At 33.8% G+C, this 15491-nt stretch overlaps 1 protein-coding gene and 1 pseudogene across 1 annotated transcript; both read right to left on the bottom strand.

The window, feature by feature from the left end:
- Positions 1-4587: 4587 nt before the first annotated feature.
- On the bottom strand, positions 4588-4700 carry LOC116575579 (annotated as a pseudogene).
- Positions 4701-13697: 8997 nt separating this feature from the next.
- LOC116574965 (heterogeneous nuclear ribonucleoprotein A1-like) lies at positions 13698-14797 on the bottom strand. Its single transcript, XM_032316007.1, has 2 exons — positions 14597-14797; positions 13698-14424 (listed from the first exon to the last, which is right to left on the bottom strand). Exons 1-2 carry the CDS (start codon positions 14795-14797, stop codon positions 13840-13842), a joined length of 786 nt encoding a protein of 261 aa, XP_032171898.1. The 3' UTR covers positions 13698-13839.
- Between the last annotated feature and the right edge of the window lie 694 nt (positions 14798-15491).

Genomic DNA, 15491 nt, shown 5'->3' with positions numbered 1-15491 from the left:
CTATATATTTGTGTATTTCAAGATTTTTCAAAATGAATTCACAAATAACCAAGGTGAGCATATTCTCACAGTTTCATCAAAATGTTTCCCCCATAGAGCATTAGGAAAAAACCAATTGTGTTTTGGATGTTATCATTCACTTTGGCTTTATGCTTGATTATTTCTGATAGAAATCATTTCAAATAAAAATGTATGTTATTGTATTATGCACCAGTGTTTAAAAATCCTTAGGGTTTATTATAAAACACAAAAACACAAACACATATACATAAACACAAATGCCTTAAGTTATTGTTTTACTGAACAGAAGTATGTATCCAAACTCCTGACTAAGAGCAGAAAGAAAAAATAATAAGGGAAAGTGTTTTCTGGACAAATAATGAATGTCTTACATTGTACAATGATCTTTTTTTAAAGATTTCATTTATTTATTTGACAGAGAGAGAGATCACAAGTAGGCAGAGAGGCAGTCAGAGAGAGAGGAGGAAGCAGGCTCCCTGCTGAGCAGAGAGCCCGATGTGGGCCTCGATCCCAGGACCCATGATCTGAGCCGAAGGCAGAGGCTTTAATCCACTGAGCCACCCAGTCGCCCACATTGCACAATGATTTTAAGAAGAAAAAAAATGAAGAAGAAACTCAATTTATGAAGACTGAAGACATTCATTCTTTGAAAACAAAAATTTAAAAAATATTATTTCTGAGATTATGAAATTTTAGTATCATTCCAGCTGACAATATAGATAAATGCAGATTAGGGAATGAAGAATATTAAGGAAATCTCAGTTCACTTAGTTGCTGTAGAAGAGGAAATTTTCTCTGCGTTGGCAGAAAGCACTATGAAATTTTTGTCATTGAACTTCCTTGACTGAAATAGCAACTTTTGAAAATGTCTTTTATCTATACTAGAGAGATAATAATAATATTTGCCTCATGGGATAATTGTATAATTTAAACAAGGTGTTGCATGTAAAATTACCTATGGAATAGTGTAAGTTACATATTAGTAGCAATATTATTACTGTAGTTGTTGTTTGGGGGATAGTTATTATAAAGCTATTGTTTTGATGTATAACATACAATTACCCTAAAATGAGAGTCTTTTATTTAGAGAACTTTGAACATGTTTTCAGATGAGTACTCTCTCTGGTGCTCTGCAAACCCCACCACAAAACAATTAAGATTCTAAACAAAGGGGTATTGCTTGAGGAAAATCAGAAAGGGCTGCTTGCCACAAAATAGGCTCTGAGATCTGTCTTGACTATGGAAACAACAGAACTGTCCTTGAGGCAGCATATATAGTGACTGAAATCTTGGCTTTGAAAATGGACTGGCTCAGATTTCTGCTACTCATAAGATGTGTGACCTTGGACCCACCATGAAACCTGGAGAAGCTATTGTTTCTTTATCTATATAGATCAGACTCACAAAGGGATCTTTGAATATGTAAATTACTTATCACAGTGCCTGTCACTTAAGTTGGCATGCAGTATTTAAAAAGAAATAGTATATATTATTATTTGAAAGAAAAGAGTCTACTTAATATTTCAGAAGTATCCAAGACACTATAACATTTTTATTTCATAAACTTTAAATTCTCCATTAGTAGATACCAGGACAGTGGAATGTATGGGATGAATTTTAATATCTGTTATTTATTTTATACTTCTGGTTCTCAGATCCAGGAATTTGGGTTCCAGATGGGTATTTTTTGGTTGGTAGGCCACAGAGAACAGGTCATGTAGCAGAAGTTGTGTAAATTAGCTTACACAGTTCTAAAAACTATAGACATTAGGAACTGGTCTTAAAGTCTCATAAGCAATATATAAACCACTGAAATATAGGCAAGGTACTGGATTTACGCATTTCCAAGATTTGTGGGTAATTTTCTCCTTATGGTGATGGTTACAGCTTCAGAGAAGTAGGAAATATCAAAGGAACCACAATAAAACCTAAAGACCCTCATATTTATTAAAGGAAATACAAACTCAATTTGGAAGTAACATGCTTATTATGTTAGAATTATGTAGACATCCATTTCAATCACTCTGGCATACAAGTATGGCTGGAAATGTGTATTTACTTGTGATAATTTAGTTATTACTCTTTAGTATCTTGTAATAAGTTAGTCTATTAAATTTCTTTACAATACAAAGAAATGAGATTGCAAGGGTGCCCGGATGGCTCAGTTGGTTAAGTGTCTAACTCTTGATTTCAGCTCAGGTTATGATCTCAGAGTCATGAGATGGAGCCTTGCAATGAGCTCTGCGCTCAGCAGGGAATCTCTTTCTCTCCCTTTCCCTCTGCCCCTTCTCTGCACATGCATGTTCTCTCTCTCTCTCACAAATAAATAAATAGATCTTTAAAAAAAATAAAAAGAAATGAGAATGCATGTGAGTAAGACATGATATGAACAGGCTCTGAACTGCAGAAAGTAGAATAAGATAGAGCCTATGAATTTATTACTAATTGAAGGTTAAATTAGCATTGTCGAGCTGAGCAAATCTCCTGGGACACTGAGAAAACAATGTTGTATATATTAAAACAAATATTATTGAACTTGAATTTAGAGCTAATGGATTCAAAGCATCCCTCAATATGTAACCTTCAATCATACATTCAACCCTTTTGATAATCAATTCCCTCTTGTATAAGATAAAGGCATAGTTAACCCATGAGGCCATTCCAGGTATTGAAGGGAATAAGTAATATAAAATTTAATGAACTTAAAAAAAAAATCAGTTAAATTTAAGTGTAGATAAACTCATAACAGAAAGATACCTCAGATTCTTTTGTGTCAGTTTTTGAATGCTGAACCATATCATATCACTAGGGAATACAGGGTTTGAGTGTCTAATTTTGAATGAATGAAAACTTTAAAAATTTTGATGCTTTCTTTGCTGGCAAATTCTTGTTTTTCCCTTAAGCTCAATAGTTTATAACATTATCAAATATCGTGTCCCTTCTAATAGATTATTCTACTCTCTTCCAGGAATAATGTTTCTAAATTCAAAGGATGATTTGGTAAATACTATCTTTAAAAAGAATGATATATACAATTGAATTAGAGAGACTTTTATTAAGAAAGTACCTAAAATGTTTAAATTACACTGAGAATTATTTATATAATAAATAATGCATTTCATGAAATTCTATAAGTTATAACATTTTCCAATGGGTGTAAAATGATTATAAAGTATTACAAATGATTTTCTGATATATTAATTTGTAAAGATACCAATATAATCACTAGTTTGCTCATTAAATCATAATTCATATGATAATCACGTAACTACCCTTGGCCTCTACCACTATCATGTTGAGGAAATCATGCTATACCACTGCACACCTCTCATTTCCTCATGCTGTTCATCAGCCTGGAAGGCCCTTCATTTACTTCCTACCATGCAGGTACATAACCAATTTTCAAGACTATTTTTAGGTATAAACCTCTATTTAACATCTTTTATGAATCCCTATGGGAAAATTATCTTCTATTTCCTTTGATATTGCACCATAATCTCTGCTTACTTCTCCTGCCATTGTTATGATACTTTTCAGTATTATTGATATACATTTTGTTTCTCATTTGTGGACCTATTAACTTCCTGAAAATGGGCTTCGATCTTATTCTATATTTTCCTTTGCCTTAGTATTTACTTTTCGGAATACAGAAGCTGTTCTGCAATTATTTGATGAATAAATGACTGATTCTGCCTACCTAGATCCTGTGAGAAATATTGTATGAAACATTGGAAATAATGAAGTAATTGTTAAGATGAATTTCCATAAATTACCAGACTAGTATATCTCACATTATTTTGAATTCTTATTCCTAACAATATTTATCTGTGCCCTTTCCTAATAGTATATCTTTATACTGTATCTTAGTATATCTTTCCTAATAATATAAATAGTATAAACTGTTTGTACCTATACTGAGAGAAATTCTTTTTTGCTATGAAATGAAGGCAGCAGAGCCTGAGCTATGTGTGATAGTAAGGAAAATATCTGTCTTTTCTTGAATTGTGAATTGTGACAAATTATGAGGTTAGATAAGCAAGTAGGGAAAAATATTTTTTTGAAAATACATCACAGTAAGTTATTAACAATATTTACTTTTAAAGGGCAGATTTAGCATCAATTTTTGTGCATCAAAAGTTATAATTAAAACATTTGTCAACTAGTATAAAAATATAAATTAATATGTTAAGTAATTTATTAATAAAATACACAGTAATAGTTTATTATTTTTATCTCATAAATGATAAAATATCTTAGCAAATAATCCAAGCTGTAGGATGGATCACTGGTCAAAATATTATTGTAATTTCTAAAACATTTGCTGAATTTTAGAAATTGCTAAGTCATGAGCTTAAGAATACCCCCATTTGAGCCATGATTTGATAAAAGATACAACATATTTTAAAATTTCAATTCAATTAAATTAACATTAATACACTAAGCATTGGGAGCTTCATTTTATTCAAGGTGAAGCTAAGAATCAGAGTTTGCAAAGCGGCTGTCTTAGTCCAAATGAAATATATTGACACCAGTGTTACATGCATCACTATCCTAGGCTGCTCTTTGGAATATGGAATATTCCACTTGCCCACCAATGTCACAACTCTCCTTGCGCAGGGGCCATGCTAATCTTCTCTGTATCGTTCCAATTTTAGTATATGTGCTGCCGAAGCGAGCACATGTCACAACTCTCTACTCAGGAGCTCCAGGGAGCTAGCAGTATGTAACCTTGAACCTTATTAGTTAGTCAAGGGTCGTAGCGGATTACATTTATTTTTCAGAATGGAGATGTTCAAATAGCTGAACAAATCAATCTATATCTATGAATACTGAATAAATATAAATTCTATTCTGAAATAATTTCTGTTTTCAGTGTCAGTATCTCTATGCAAGCCCAAGAAGAAAAATCAGCTATAAAATGTAGGAGTTGAATCAATTATTGATTATTACTACTAGATATGAGAGAAAACTATTTAGGGTACATTATAAAAATACTGATATATACATATATATGTTTTTTATTGCAAAATCATACCAATTTTTGGCATTTTTAAAACTTCTCTTAAATATTGAAAAAAATCAAATAATCCAAAAGAACACAGCTTTGGATTTGATAAATACAACTTTGCTGAAAAGGATTTTTATAAAGGATTTTTTTTTCAAAATGGTTAAAGTGAATGGAAAAACACTGTTTTCATTTTGTATTTTAGTGAGTATTTGCTACATCTTTAAAAACCTACACTTTCAAAATATAACTATTTTCATTAATTACAACAATCATTTATCAAATGCCTATTTGGTACATCTGATGTACCAGAGGTGGTTCTAAGTGCTTTTTATATCAATTACTTTTAAATAAAGACTTTAAAAAATAGATTCTTACCCAATGAAAATTTTTGATTTTTGAAATAAAATAATTATTTTCTGAAATATTTAGAGGGACATATGGATAAATTTAAATAATTGTAGTCTGTTCATGAGGGGGAATATTATATCTGTAATCTCCTTACTGATGACATTATAAACATATTTGTGTACAGTTACATGAAAATAAGATTTTGGTTTTTTTTTTTTTCCTACTCTTAAGTTTAGAAAACTTCTAAAGATATTTTGAATTTTAAGATATCTAAAAGATAAGACACCCATATGGAAGAAATCTTCAGAAATGGAATTGATTAGCAGATCTCTCTCAGGTAGCTTAAAGGGGGGGGGAGAGAGAGAGAGAGAGAGAGAGAGAGAGAAGGAGAAGGAGAAGGAGAAAGGGAAAGAGAAGAAATATCTGGATTTTTGATGTTGTGTTCAATCCCTACTGTATGGGCATTAGCTTTGATTTTCCCTTTTATCTTGCCTGGGCCATCTATTTGCTAATGTCTCAATTCTAGCTTTTTACTTCTCTTTACTGTCTTCTTAACTCCAGGAATAACTTTCTTCTCCACCCTCACATTGACACTGCCTGCATTCAAGCCATCACCATCTCTTGTTGGGCTCATTAGAAATGCACCTTTACTGATTTTTCTGTCTCTAAATCCACAACTTTTCAGTTCATCCTCTAAACCATGCTAAATAGATCATTCTAAAGGAAAGATATGATCATAATATTTACCTGTTTGAAATTCTAAAATAGACCACTATTGCCTAATAGATAAAGTTCAAACAGTTTAGCTTGGCACAAAGACATCTCTCTGATCAGGTCCCCAGAAATAACTATAGCTTCTCCTTAACCTAGCTTTCTTGATGTTTCAAGAATGAGAAACTACTTACTGTTTGCTTAATATTATGTATATTTTCAGGGTTTTCTAAGCTTTGTGCATGCTTATTTTTCAAACTATAATTTCCTCATCACATTCTTTCAGGGAAATACATAATAAAACTATGTAATGTAAATCCTGCGCCAACTCATCTATGATGACTTAGTGACAACCATTCATCTTTATAAGACTAAATCATTCACATTAGTTTTCTACACTGTATGCTATATGGGCAATATCAATGTGTGTAGCACCTAATAACATTTTATTCCTTTTTCCTCTATGAGACAATGCTTTTCCTATAAACAGTTATTCTGTCTTGTTTCTTGTGTTTCCAGAAACTGACACAATTAAAAAACATTAAATAGACTAACATGTCTAAATAACGTAGGGGTATTCCTGAAGAATCTTTTTGTAACACTCCCTTCTCTTCCTCCATCTATGTCTTTTTCTTAATAAGTAAATAAACAACTGGTTACAGTAATAAATAATTAAAAGTTGGGGATATGATGCAACATGGGGGCTTAAGTGGGTAGGAGAAGAATAAAAGAAACAAGATGGGATTGGGAGGGAGACAAACCATAAGTGACTCTTAAGCTCACAAAACAAACTGAGGGTTTCTGGGGGGAGGGGGTTTGGGAGAAGGGGGTGGGATTATGGACACTGGGGAGGGTATGTGCTTTGGTGAGTGCTGTGAAGTGTGTAAACCTGGTGATTCACAGACCTGTACCCCTGGGGATAAAAACATATGTTTATAAAAAAAAAAAAAAGTTGGGGATATGAGAAGCTTTCATCACCTATAGAGTAAGCTTTTTTCCACAAGTCTTTCCATTAAATTCTTCTATAAAATCCTAATTTTCAAGAAATGGGCAGAGGACACGAACAAACATTTCTGCAAAGAAGACATTCAGATGGCCAACAGACACATGAAAAAGTGCTCTACATCACTCGGCATCAGGGAAATACAAATCAAAACCATAATGAGATACCACCTCACACCAGTCAGAATGGCTAAAATTAACAAGTCAGGAAATGACAGGTGATGGAGAGGATGTAGAGAAAGGAGAACCCTCCTACACTGTTGGTGGGAATGCCAGCTAGTGCAGCCACTCTGGAAAATAGCACAGGGGTTCCTCAAAAAGTTGAAAATAGAGCTACACTATGATTCAGCAATCACACTACTGTGTGTTTACCCTAAAGGGGCACATGCAACCAAATGTTTATAGCAGCAATGTCCATAATAGCCAAACTATGGAAAGAACCTAGATGTCCATCAACAGATGAATGGATAAAGAAGATGCGGTATAGGGCGCCTGGGTGGCTCAGTGGGTTAAGACTCTGCCTTCGGCTCAGGTCATGATCTCAGGGTCCTGGGATTGAGTCCTGCATCGGGCTCTCTGCTTGGCAGGGAGCCTGCTTCCTCCTCTCTCTCTTTGCCTGCCTCTCTGCCTGCTTGTTATTTCTGTCAAATAAATAAAATCCTTAAAAAAAAGAAGATATTATATATATATTTATATATATATATATAATGGAATATGCATATATATATATATATATATATATATATATAATGGAATATGCAGCCATCAAAAGAAATGAAATCTTGCCATTTGCAACAACATGGATACAACTAGAGGGTATTATGTTGAGCAAAATAAGTCAATCAGAGAAAAACAATTATCATATATCTCCCTGATATAAGGAATTTGAGAGGCAACATGGAAGGTTTGGTGGGTAGGGGAGGAAAAAATGAAACAAGATGGGATCAGAAGGGATAAAAACCATAAGAGACTCTTAATCTCACAAAGCAAACTGAAGGTCACTGGAGGGAGTGGGTAGGGAGAGGGTGGTTGGGTTATGGACATTGGGGACGGTATGTGCTATGATGAGTGCAGTGAAGTATGTAAGCCTGATGATTCACAGACCTGTACCCCTGGGGCTAATAATACATTATATGTTAATTTAAAAATCCTAATTTTCTAGGTTCTTTAGTACTATTTTTGTCTATAAATATTTTAATTATAAAGAAGGAGCTTTTCAGTATCTGGTAATGATGACTGAGCTTGTATTTAACTAATCTTCCTACAGGTAACAGTTATCCTATCTGAATTTTTAAAAATATACTATATAGATATAAATATAGGTATATCTATAAACCTGAAGGGACTCTGAGACAGAAAAAAAGGTATAAATTGGGAAAGAAATGATCCTTAAGGAGTGGAGTTGTAATAGGTGGAATGATCATGTATGCAGATTTTTCTTTGAAGGCCACCCTGAGAAGTCATGCAAGATGTCTGGAAGTCCAATAGGAATCTGCAGTGTACCACCTTGAGGAGTTGGAGGACAAAGTTAACACAAGGTGGAATAGAGGTGATAAACACTCTGAAAAAAGAGTTAAAGAGAAAGTCTCCAAAATCTGCGTGTAAACTCCCTTCACATCTTTAAATGATCCTGATTTGTACTGAAGTGTGGGATATTTCAGAGAAATCAGTGCCAGCGAATAATAACTAAAAAGCTGAAAGAACTTACCAAAATCCACAGTTTCAACAACCAAGCATCTACAACATCTAGTATACAATCAGAATTTGCTGTCCTTGTGAAGAAATGGGAAAATGTAACCAATATTCAGGAGAAATATAAGTGAATTAAAAAAAAAAAAAACAACCCATGAGTGAGACATTGGAATTTACAAATAGAGAATCTGAAGCACTTATGTTAAGGAGGCTGAAAAATTCAATGGCAAATACTCTGAATAAATGTTTGAGTTAATCACAATTGTGAAATTAATGTAATGCAAAAGAAGGAAGTAAAAATTCTAGAACTGAGAAGTAAAATATCAAAATGGATGGGCTTGACATCCTATTGTAGATTGCACAAAAACATGACTGTTATCCAGTGTAACAGTCTTGTTACCTTGTAACCCAAAACAGACCACTAGAAATTTTAAAACCAGGAAAGATAGAGGAAAAATTTTAAAAAAGCTTTAAAAATAAGTAGACTCTCAGTTTCCTGTATTGCAATTTGAAATAGTCAGCATATATACAACCAGAGTTTAGGGAAAGATGAGAGACAATGAGGCCGGTTAAAAAAAATTAATGATTTCAAATTTTTAAAATATGTGAGAACTGCACACTTACTTATCCAAGCTCAGTGAACTTCAATCAAGGTAAAACAAAGAAAATCACATCCAGATAAATTATACTCAAACTGCTGAAAAATCAAGACAATGAAAACTTAGATAGCTGTCAGAAATAAAAGATTGTTTTTAAATACCAGAGAACAATTATACAGAAAAACAATGGTTTTCCTTAAAAAGGTAGAAAGCCAATGAGACAACATCTATAAAGTATAAAACACACACACACACACACACAACAAAACAATCCTGTCCACAAAGAATTCTGTCATATAAGGAAGACAAACAATCTCTTGTGCAATATGGAAAAGATCTGGGATTTGCTTCAGTAATTTCATTTTACATTTTTTACCAAAAGAAATAAAAGCATATAGAAATAAATTCTACATGGATTTTTGTAGCAGCTTGCTCATAAAATCCCCAAACTGGAAGCAATAAACAAGTCTATTAACAGATGAAAGAATTAATATATATGTTATATTCATACAATGTAATATGGTTTAGCATTACATGTGAGAACTGCACACATATGGAACTGACACCATCAACAGCATGGATGGATCCCACACACATGTTGAGTGAAAGAAGCTGAATGCAGAATAGTACATTCTATAACTTTCCATGTATATGAAATTCTAGAACTGGAAATCAAATCATAGAAATAATTGTGAAAATTATCATGTAAGGGTGGCTTATTGACTGAAGAAAAGGGTCACTGGGTCCTTTATGATGAAGGAAATATACCACACCTACAGAAGAATGTGAGTTATAGACATATGTGTTTGTTAAGGTTTATTTTCAGAGGTCAGGTGACCCAGAGAACAGATTCTCAGAGCTGGGTTGATAGTCCCTGAAGGAACTGCAGACCTAGCTGCTGCTCTACATCAAGAGCAACCAGCAGGTCCAGCTGCTGCTTCCAATTACAGCTCATTAAAAGCTGACATACCATTTTATAATCCATCATTCTATTGATTAATAAACACTTTATCATATTTTATCGTTTAATGATATACAAAGATTTTTTTCTATTTTATAAAGAAAGAAACAATATAATTGAATTACAATTTCATCTCTATTCCCTCATCCATTTGTATTAAACCAATGACCCCAGATCTGAGAAAAAATGAAGTAGAATGGATTGTTTAACTTTTTGAATGTGAAATATTAATTTTAATTGCCTTAGACATGGCAAGTTCAAACTCTCTTTTTCAGAAGAGTGATTTTAACTGTAGCTTCTTTTTTTTTATTTTAGTGATTTGTCAAAGGTGGTAAAATCTATTATTCTCAAGTAAATTCTTTTATTTTAATGGAAGGAAATATGGTTTCTCAAGAACAGAAAGAGATATCAGTGACTTTTATTTTTGAGTGGGAAACTATCAAGAGATAAAGTGTAAATAAAAATAATGATACTCAGATGAAAATAAATTAGAGAAAGAATATTACTACATTCTTGCAGAACAGGTGATTAATTTCTAACTGTGAATTCATTCAGGCTCTCAAATGGTTATAACTTACACTGGAATAGATATTTAAATCAATCTTTTATAGTTTATTTTTCTTTTTATTCCAGTGGAGTCAACATACAATGTTACATTAATTTCAGGTGCACAATATAGTGATTCAACAAAGCTATAGATTACTCAGTGCTCATGGTGATAAGTGTACTCTCAATCCCTTTCACATATTTTGCCCGTTCCCCCAACCCACCTTCCTCTATAATCATCCATTTGTTCTCTATAGTTAAACATCTGTTTTTTGGTTTGTCTATTTTCCTTTGTTCATTTGTTTTGTTTTTTTAAGTTCCACATATGGCATGATTTGTCTTTCTCTGACTGGCTTCTTTCATTTAGCATTATATTCTCTAGATTCATCTGTGTTGCTGCAAATGTTAAGATTTCATTTTTTTTTATGACTGAATAATATTCCAGTGTATGTATGTGTGTGTGTATACAGGTACATATACGGGGATGTATATATCTTATATTTTATCACTTGCTAAAGATTTAGTTATGTTTTGAAGGTATTCTGTTAGTACCTAATAAATACTGTTCTGCAACTATTATTAGCTTTATTAATTCACCTAAAATTCATAGAATCACAATACTATATTCCTGATACATTATTATGTATTTAGATTGCTATAACATGCTCCCAGTAGACACTTGTGATATCATGGTTTTGTCTATTTCTACAATATATCCCCAGACACTGGTAGAATATTTTCTAATTAATAAACACATATTTAGTTTTGTAAACAAATGAATATGTGTGTGTGCATATATATATATATATATATATAATTATTTAGATTTAACATGATTAGTATTTGTAATACTTTTGGTGATATTTTATTTTATATTCAAAGTATTTCACATAGCTATCTCTACTGCAAAATACCTTTGGTAATATTTTATTTTATATTCAAAGTACTTCACATAGCTATTTCTACTGCAAAGTATATTCAGAAACTCCATATAGGCGTAGCTTTAAGGAATAATTTTTAAATAGGTGGCCTTTCCACAGACTGTGGTAATATCAGGGTACACTTGACTCGACTGGATTTGAATGTTCTTAACCCAGATAGTATCTCTATCACAGAGTTAGCTGGGAGATTTGGGACAAATAGCCCAAACTCTTATAACAAAGAGGTATCAAGGGGAAGAGGATAACATTTTCCTATCATGAGGGAAATTCAGGGTGGCTTAAATAACTGCAGAATGTTATAAGAGATGTGTACTTGTCCTTAATAGACTACTCCAAGGTCATTTAACTTCATAGAATCATTCTGGAAATAAAACTTGTAAAATTCACTGTGCATCATAATCAAAATATAACTATATATTTTATCCCACTTCCACTCTCCCTCACCATGTTAGATTTCATTTCAGGGAATGTGTTAGTAGAGTCTGCACATTCGTCTAGGCAAAAAGAACTATGGGCTCCCTGTTTAAATAGTGGAAGTGATTCATAGAACAAGATAATTTTAGCTGTATTATTTAAGAAACCACTCTCTTCTTTTTATAACACATAAATCACCTGAACATGCCAAGGTTTTACTGAAGTTTTCTTTTTGAATCATTAGCTCCTTCATTTCACACCCCCACACTCGCCAAAAAAGTGTGCTTCCTAGTATGGTAGACATTAGTACTGTTCACCAATAATTTCATGTCTCCACTTTCAACACAACCACAGATTGCATTATTTTGCCCTAAGAACAGTGCACATTTTGATCACCTTTGGCCAATGAAATGGGAATGTAAGTGATGCTTGTCACCTCTCTATGAAAATATGTCATTTCTTGTGCAAGTCTCTAGAGGCCCTGCACCAATGATTGTGGAGGTGTACATGGAGCCGTCACTTGAAGGATAACTAACTATTCTGCACAGTAACCAGAAGCTTCAGTAAACTTTATATGAGCAATAAATACCTTTGAAATTCAGAGGATTTTCTGTTTTTGATGAGGTAGCTATCATTAATGCAATGTATCTTATCATATATTGATGGATAATTTCTGTGTTATTTCTACTGGTAAGTTCTAGTAGGGAAGAAAAATCATGAACTTTCTGTCTAATAAAGAGGACAAACTGAGCTTATCCATGACATACTAAATATCAAGAAGGATAATAATATCAATGCCCAAAAGAGAAAGAAGCATCGTTTACATTCAGATGTATATTCCAACACTAACACAAATAGTAGAATTTCAGCTGGAGAACAGGAGGTGTACTTTAGGGAGACTATTCATCCAATGCATAGTTTAAACATCCTTTTAATATAAAACCTTGACTCCTTTTTTCTCGAGGCGTATTTTATTATAAAAATCAGACTATACATCATGCAAAATGAAAAAGAAGTCACTAATTTCAGGATATTACGTATATTACTTAGAAAGATATTCTATTAATATGTTGACATCAATAAATTGTCTAAAAATCTTTGGTAGCAAGGTGAATATTCATTATGGAGTCTAACCTTAATCTCTGGACAAACTTACAAGATAATTTGTCATGTATATATCAGTTTATATGAGAAACCTGAAGCTTGGAATATTAAGTAGATTATACATAGTGATTTATCTATAAAGTTTTTTTTTTTTAAAAGACACATTTATTCAGCGTCATGATCAGACTATTACATTTAGCAATCAACAGCATGGGTGCAAAAAAAAAAATCTACATTAAAACCCTTTGTTGGAATGCTTTACACTTTCCACAGAACAGAAACTCAAATAACCTGTTATACAATTAGTCACAAATACAGTCCTCGAGTTTTTTTGCCCATACACATGAGTATTGTCTAAAACATTTCTTCTTTGTAGCAGCTAGGCCTTGCCACCACTGTGCGTGGCTGAGTTCACAAATCTGTTGTAACCTGTAGCTTCCCTGTCACTTCTCTGGCTCTCCTCTCCTGCTAAGCTTTGTTTCCTGGCAGTAATTAAAACCTTCTGCCACTGCCATAGCTGCTGCTGCTGCTGGAACCACCATAGCCACCTTGGTTTCGTGGTTTGGCAAAGTATTGGCCTCCACCACCATAAGAGCCAGAGCTTCTGCCTCCAAAATTGCCTCCTTTCATGGGTCCAAAATTTGAGGATTGATTGTTGTAATTGCCAAAATCATTATAGCTTCCGCCACCTCCAAAGTTGCTTCCATCATTACCAAATCCGTTATAGCCATCCCCACTGCCACCATATCCACCACCACCTCGACTGCCACCAAAGCCACCTCGACCACTGAAGTTTCCTCCGCAACCAAAGTTGTCATTCCCACCAAAATCACCTCCACGACCACCACCAAAGTTTCCAGAACCACTTCGACCTCTTTGGCTGGATGAAGCACTAGCCATCTCTTGCTTAAAGAGCGCTTTCCTTACTTCACAGTTGTGGCCATTCACAGTATGGTATTTTTGAATGACAATCTTCTCTACAGAATCATGGTCATCAAATGTTACAAAAGCAAAACCCCTCTTTTTGCCACTGCCTTGGTCAGTCATGATCTCAATCACTTCGATTTTCCCATACTGTTTGAAATAATCTCTTAGATAATGTTCTTCAGTGTCTTCTTTAATGCCACCAACAAAAATCTTTTTCACAGTTAAGTGGGCACCTTTGAGAATCTTCTCTTGAGACAGCCCTCTTTGGTTCCACAACTCTTCCATCCACCTTGTGTGGCCTTGCATTCATGGCTGCATCCACCTCCTCCACAGTGGCATATGTGCCAAACCCAAAGCCTCTGGAGCGCTTGGTGTTCGGATCTCTCATTACCACACAGTCCGTAAGTGTTCCCCATTGCTCAAAATGGCTCCTCAGACTCTCATCGGTTGTTTCAAAGCTCAGAACTCCGAGGAAGAGCTTCCGCAGCTGTTCAGGCTCTTTGGGAGACTCTGACTTAGACATGACGGCGGTGGGAGGGGAGACTTTAACGATGCTTACTCGGCGGCGTCCACAGGCAGAAAGGGAGATCTATAAAGTTTTATAGAATACTGAAGAATATGCTCTTTGATAGGAGATACGTATGTTATCTGTTCATCCCCCTTGGCTGGTACAGAAATTGTGACACCAGAATGTTTGCAGAGGAATAGAATCCTAAGAATGATTTTCCTAAATTGGTCTGTTAAGAGAAACTGTTCCTCTAATCTGGTTAAGTTATTTATTATCCTCGTTCCAAACCCATAGCTAAGGAGCAGTTAGTCCATTGTATCCACTGATAAAGTTGTTACTTCTATTATCTATCATCAGTCAAGATAGAAAGAAGACTTTGGGTGACTAAGTATGCATTGCTTTAAAACACTTACTAGAAACAAGGAGTAAAAGTTGTTGATTGGTTGCTCCTATTTATAATACATTCTACAGAATTTTGGGAAAGCAAATCATGAGCTCAGAGTTTTACATACTTAGTTCAAGGTCTGTATAAGAAATCTAAAAGCTTCTAGGACTACTCTAAAATAAATCTTTATCTCATGTAGCCTTGAAGTTTTAAAGTCTAATCCTGTGGGTGGCTGACTTATACTGTAAATTGAACTATAAAACCTGTAACTTCTTTTTAGAATTACTTTAAAGTTAGGGCTAAGTTTAGAAAGGAATATGATCA

The sequence above is a fragment of the Mustela erminea genome, chromosome 16 (assembly GCF_009829155.1).
Source record: "Mustela erminea isolate mMusErm1 chromosome 16, mMusErm1.Pri, whole genome shotgun sequence".
NCBI classification, from domain to species: Eukaryota; Metazoa; Chordata; class Mammalia; order Carnivora; family Mustelidae; genus Mustela; species Mustela erminea.
The sequence above is the reverse complement of the archived record's forward strand: the minus strand, read 5'-3'. Positions and strand labels throughout refer to the sequence as shown.

Coding starts and splice junctions, on each gene's coding strand:
- LOC116574965 (XM_032316007.1), bottom strand. CDS start 14,797: ATGTCTAAGTCAGAGTCTCCCAAAGAGCCTGAACAGCTGCGGAAGCTC. Junction 14,425..14,596: donor CATATGCCACTGTGGAGGAG/GTGGATGCAGCC, acceptor GATTATTTCAAA/CAGTATGGGAAAATCGAAGT.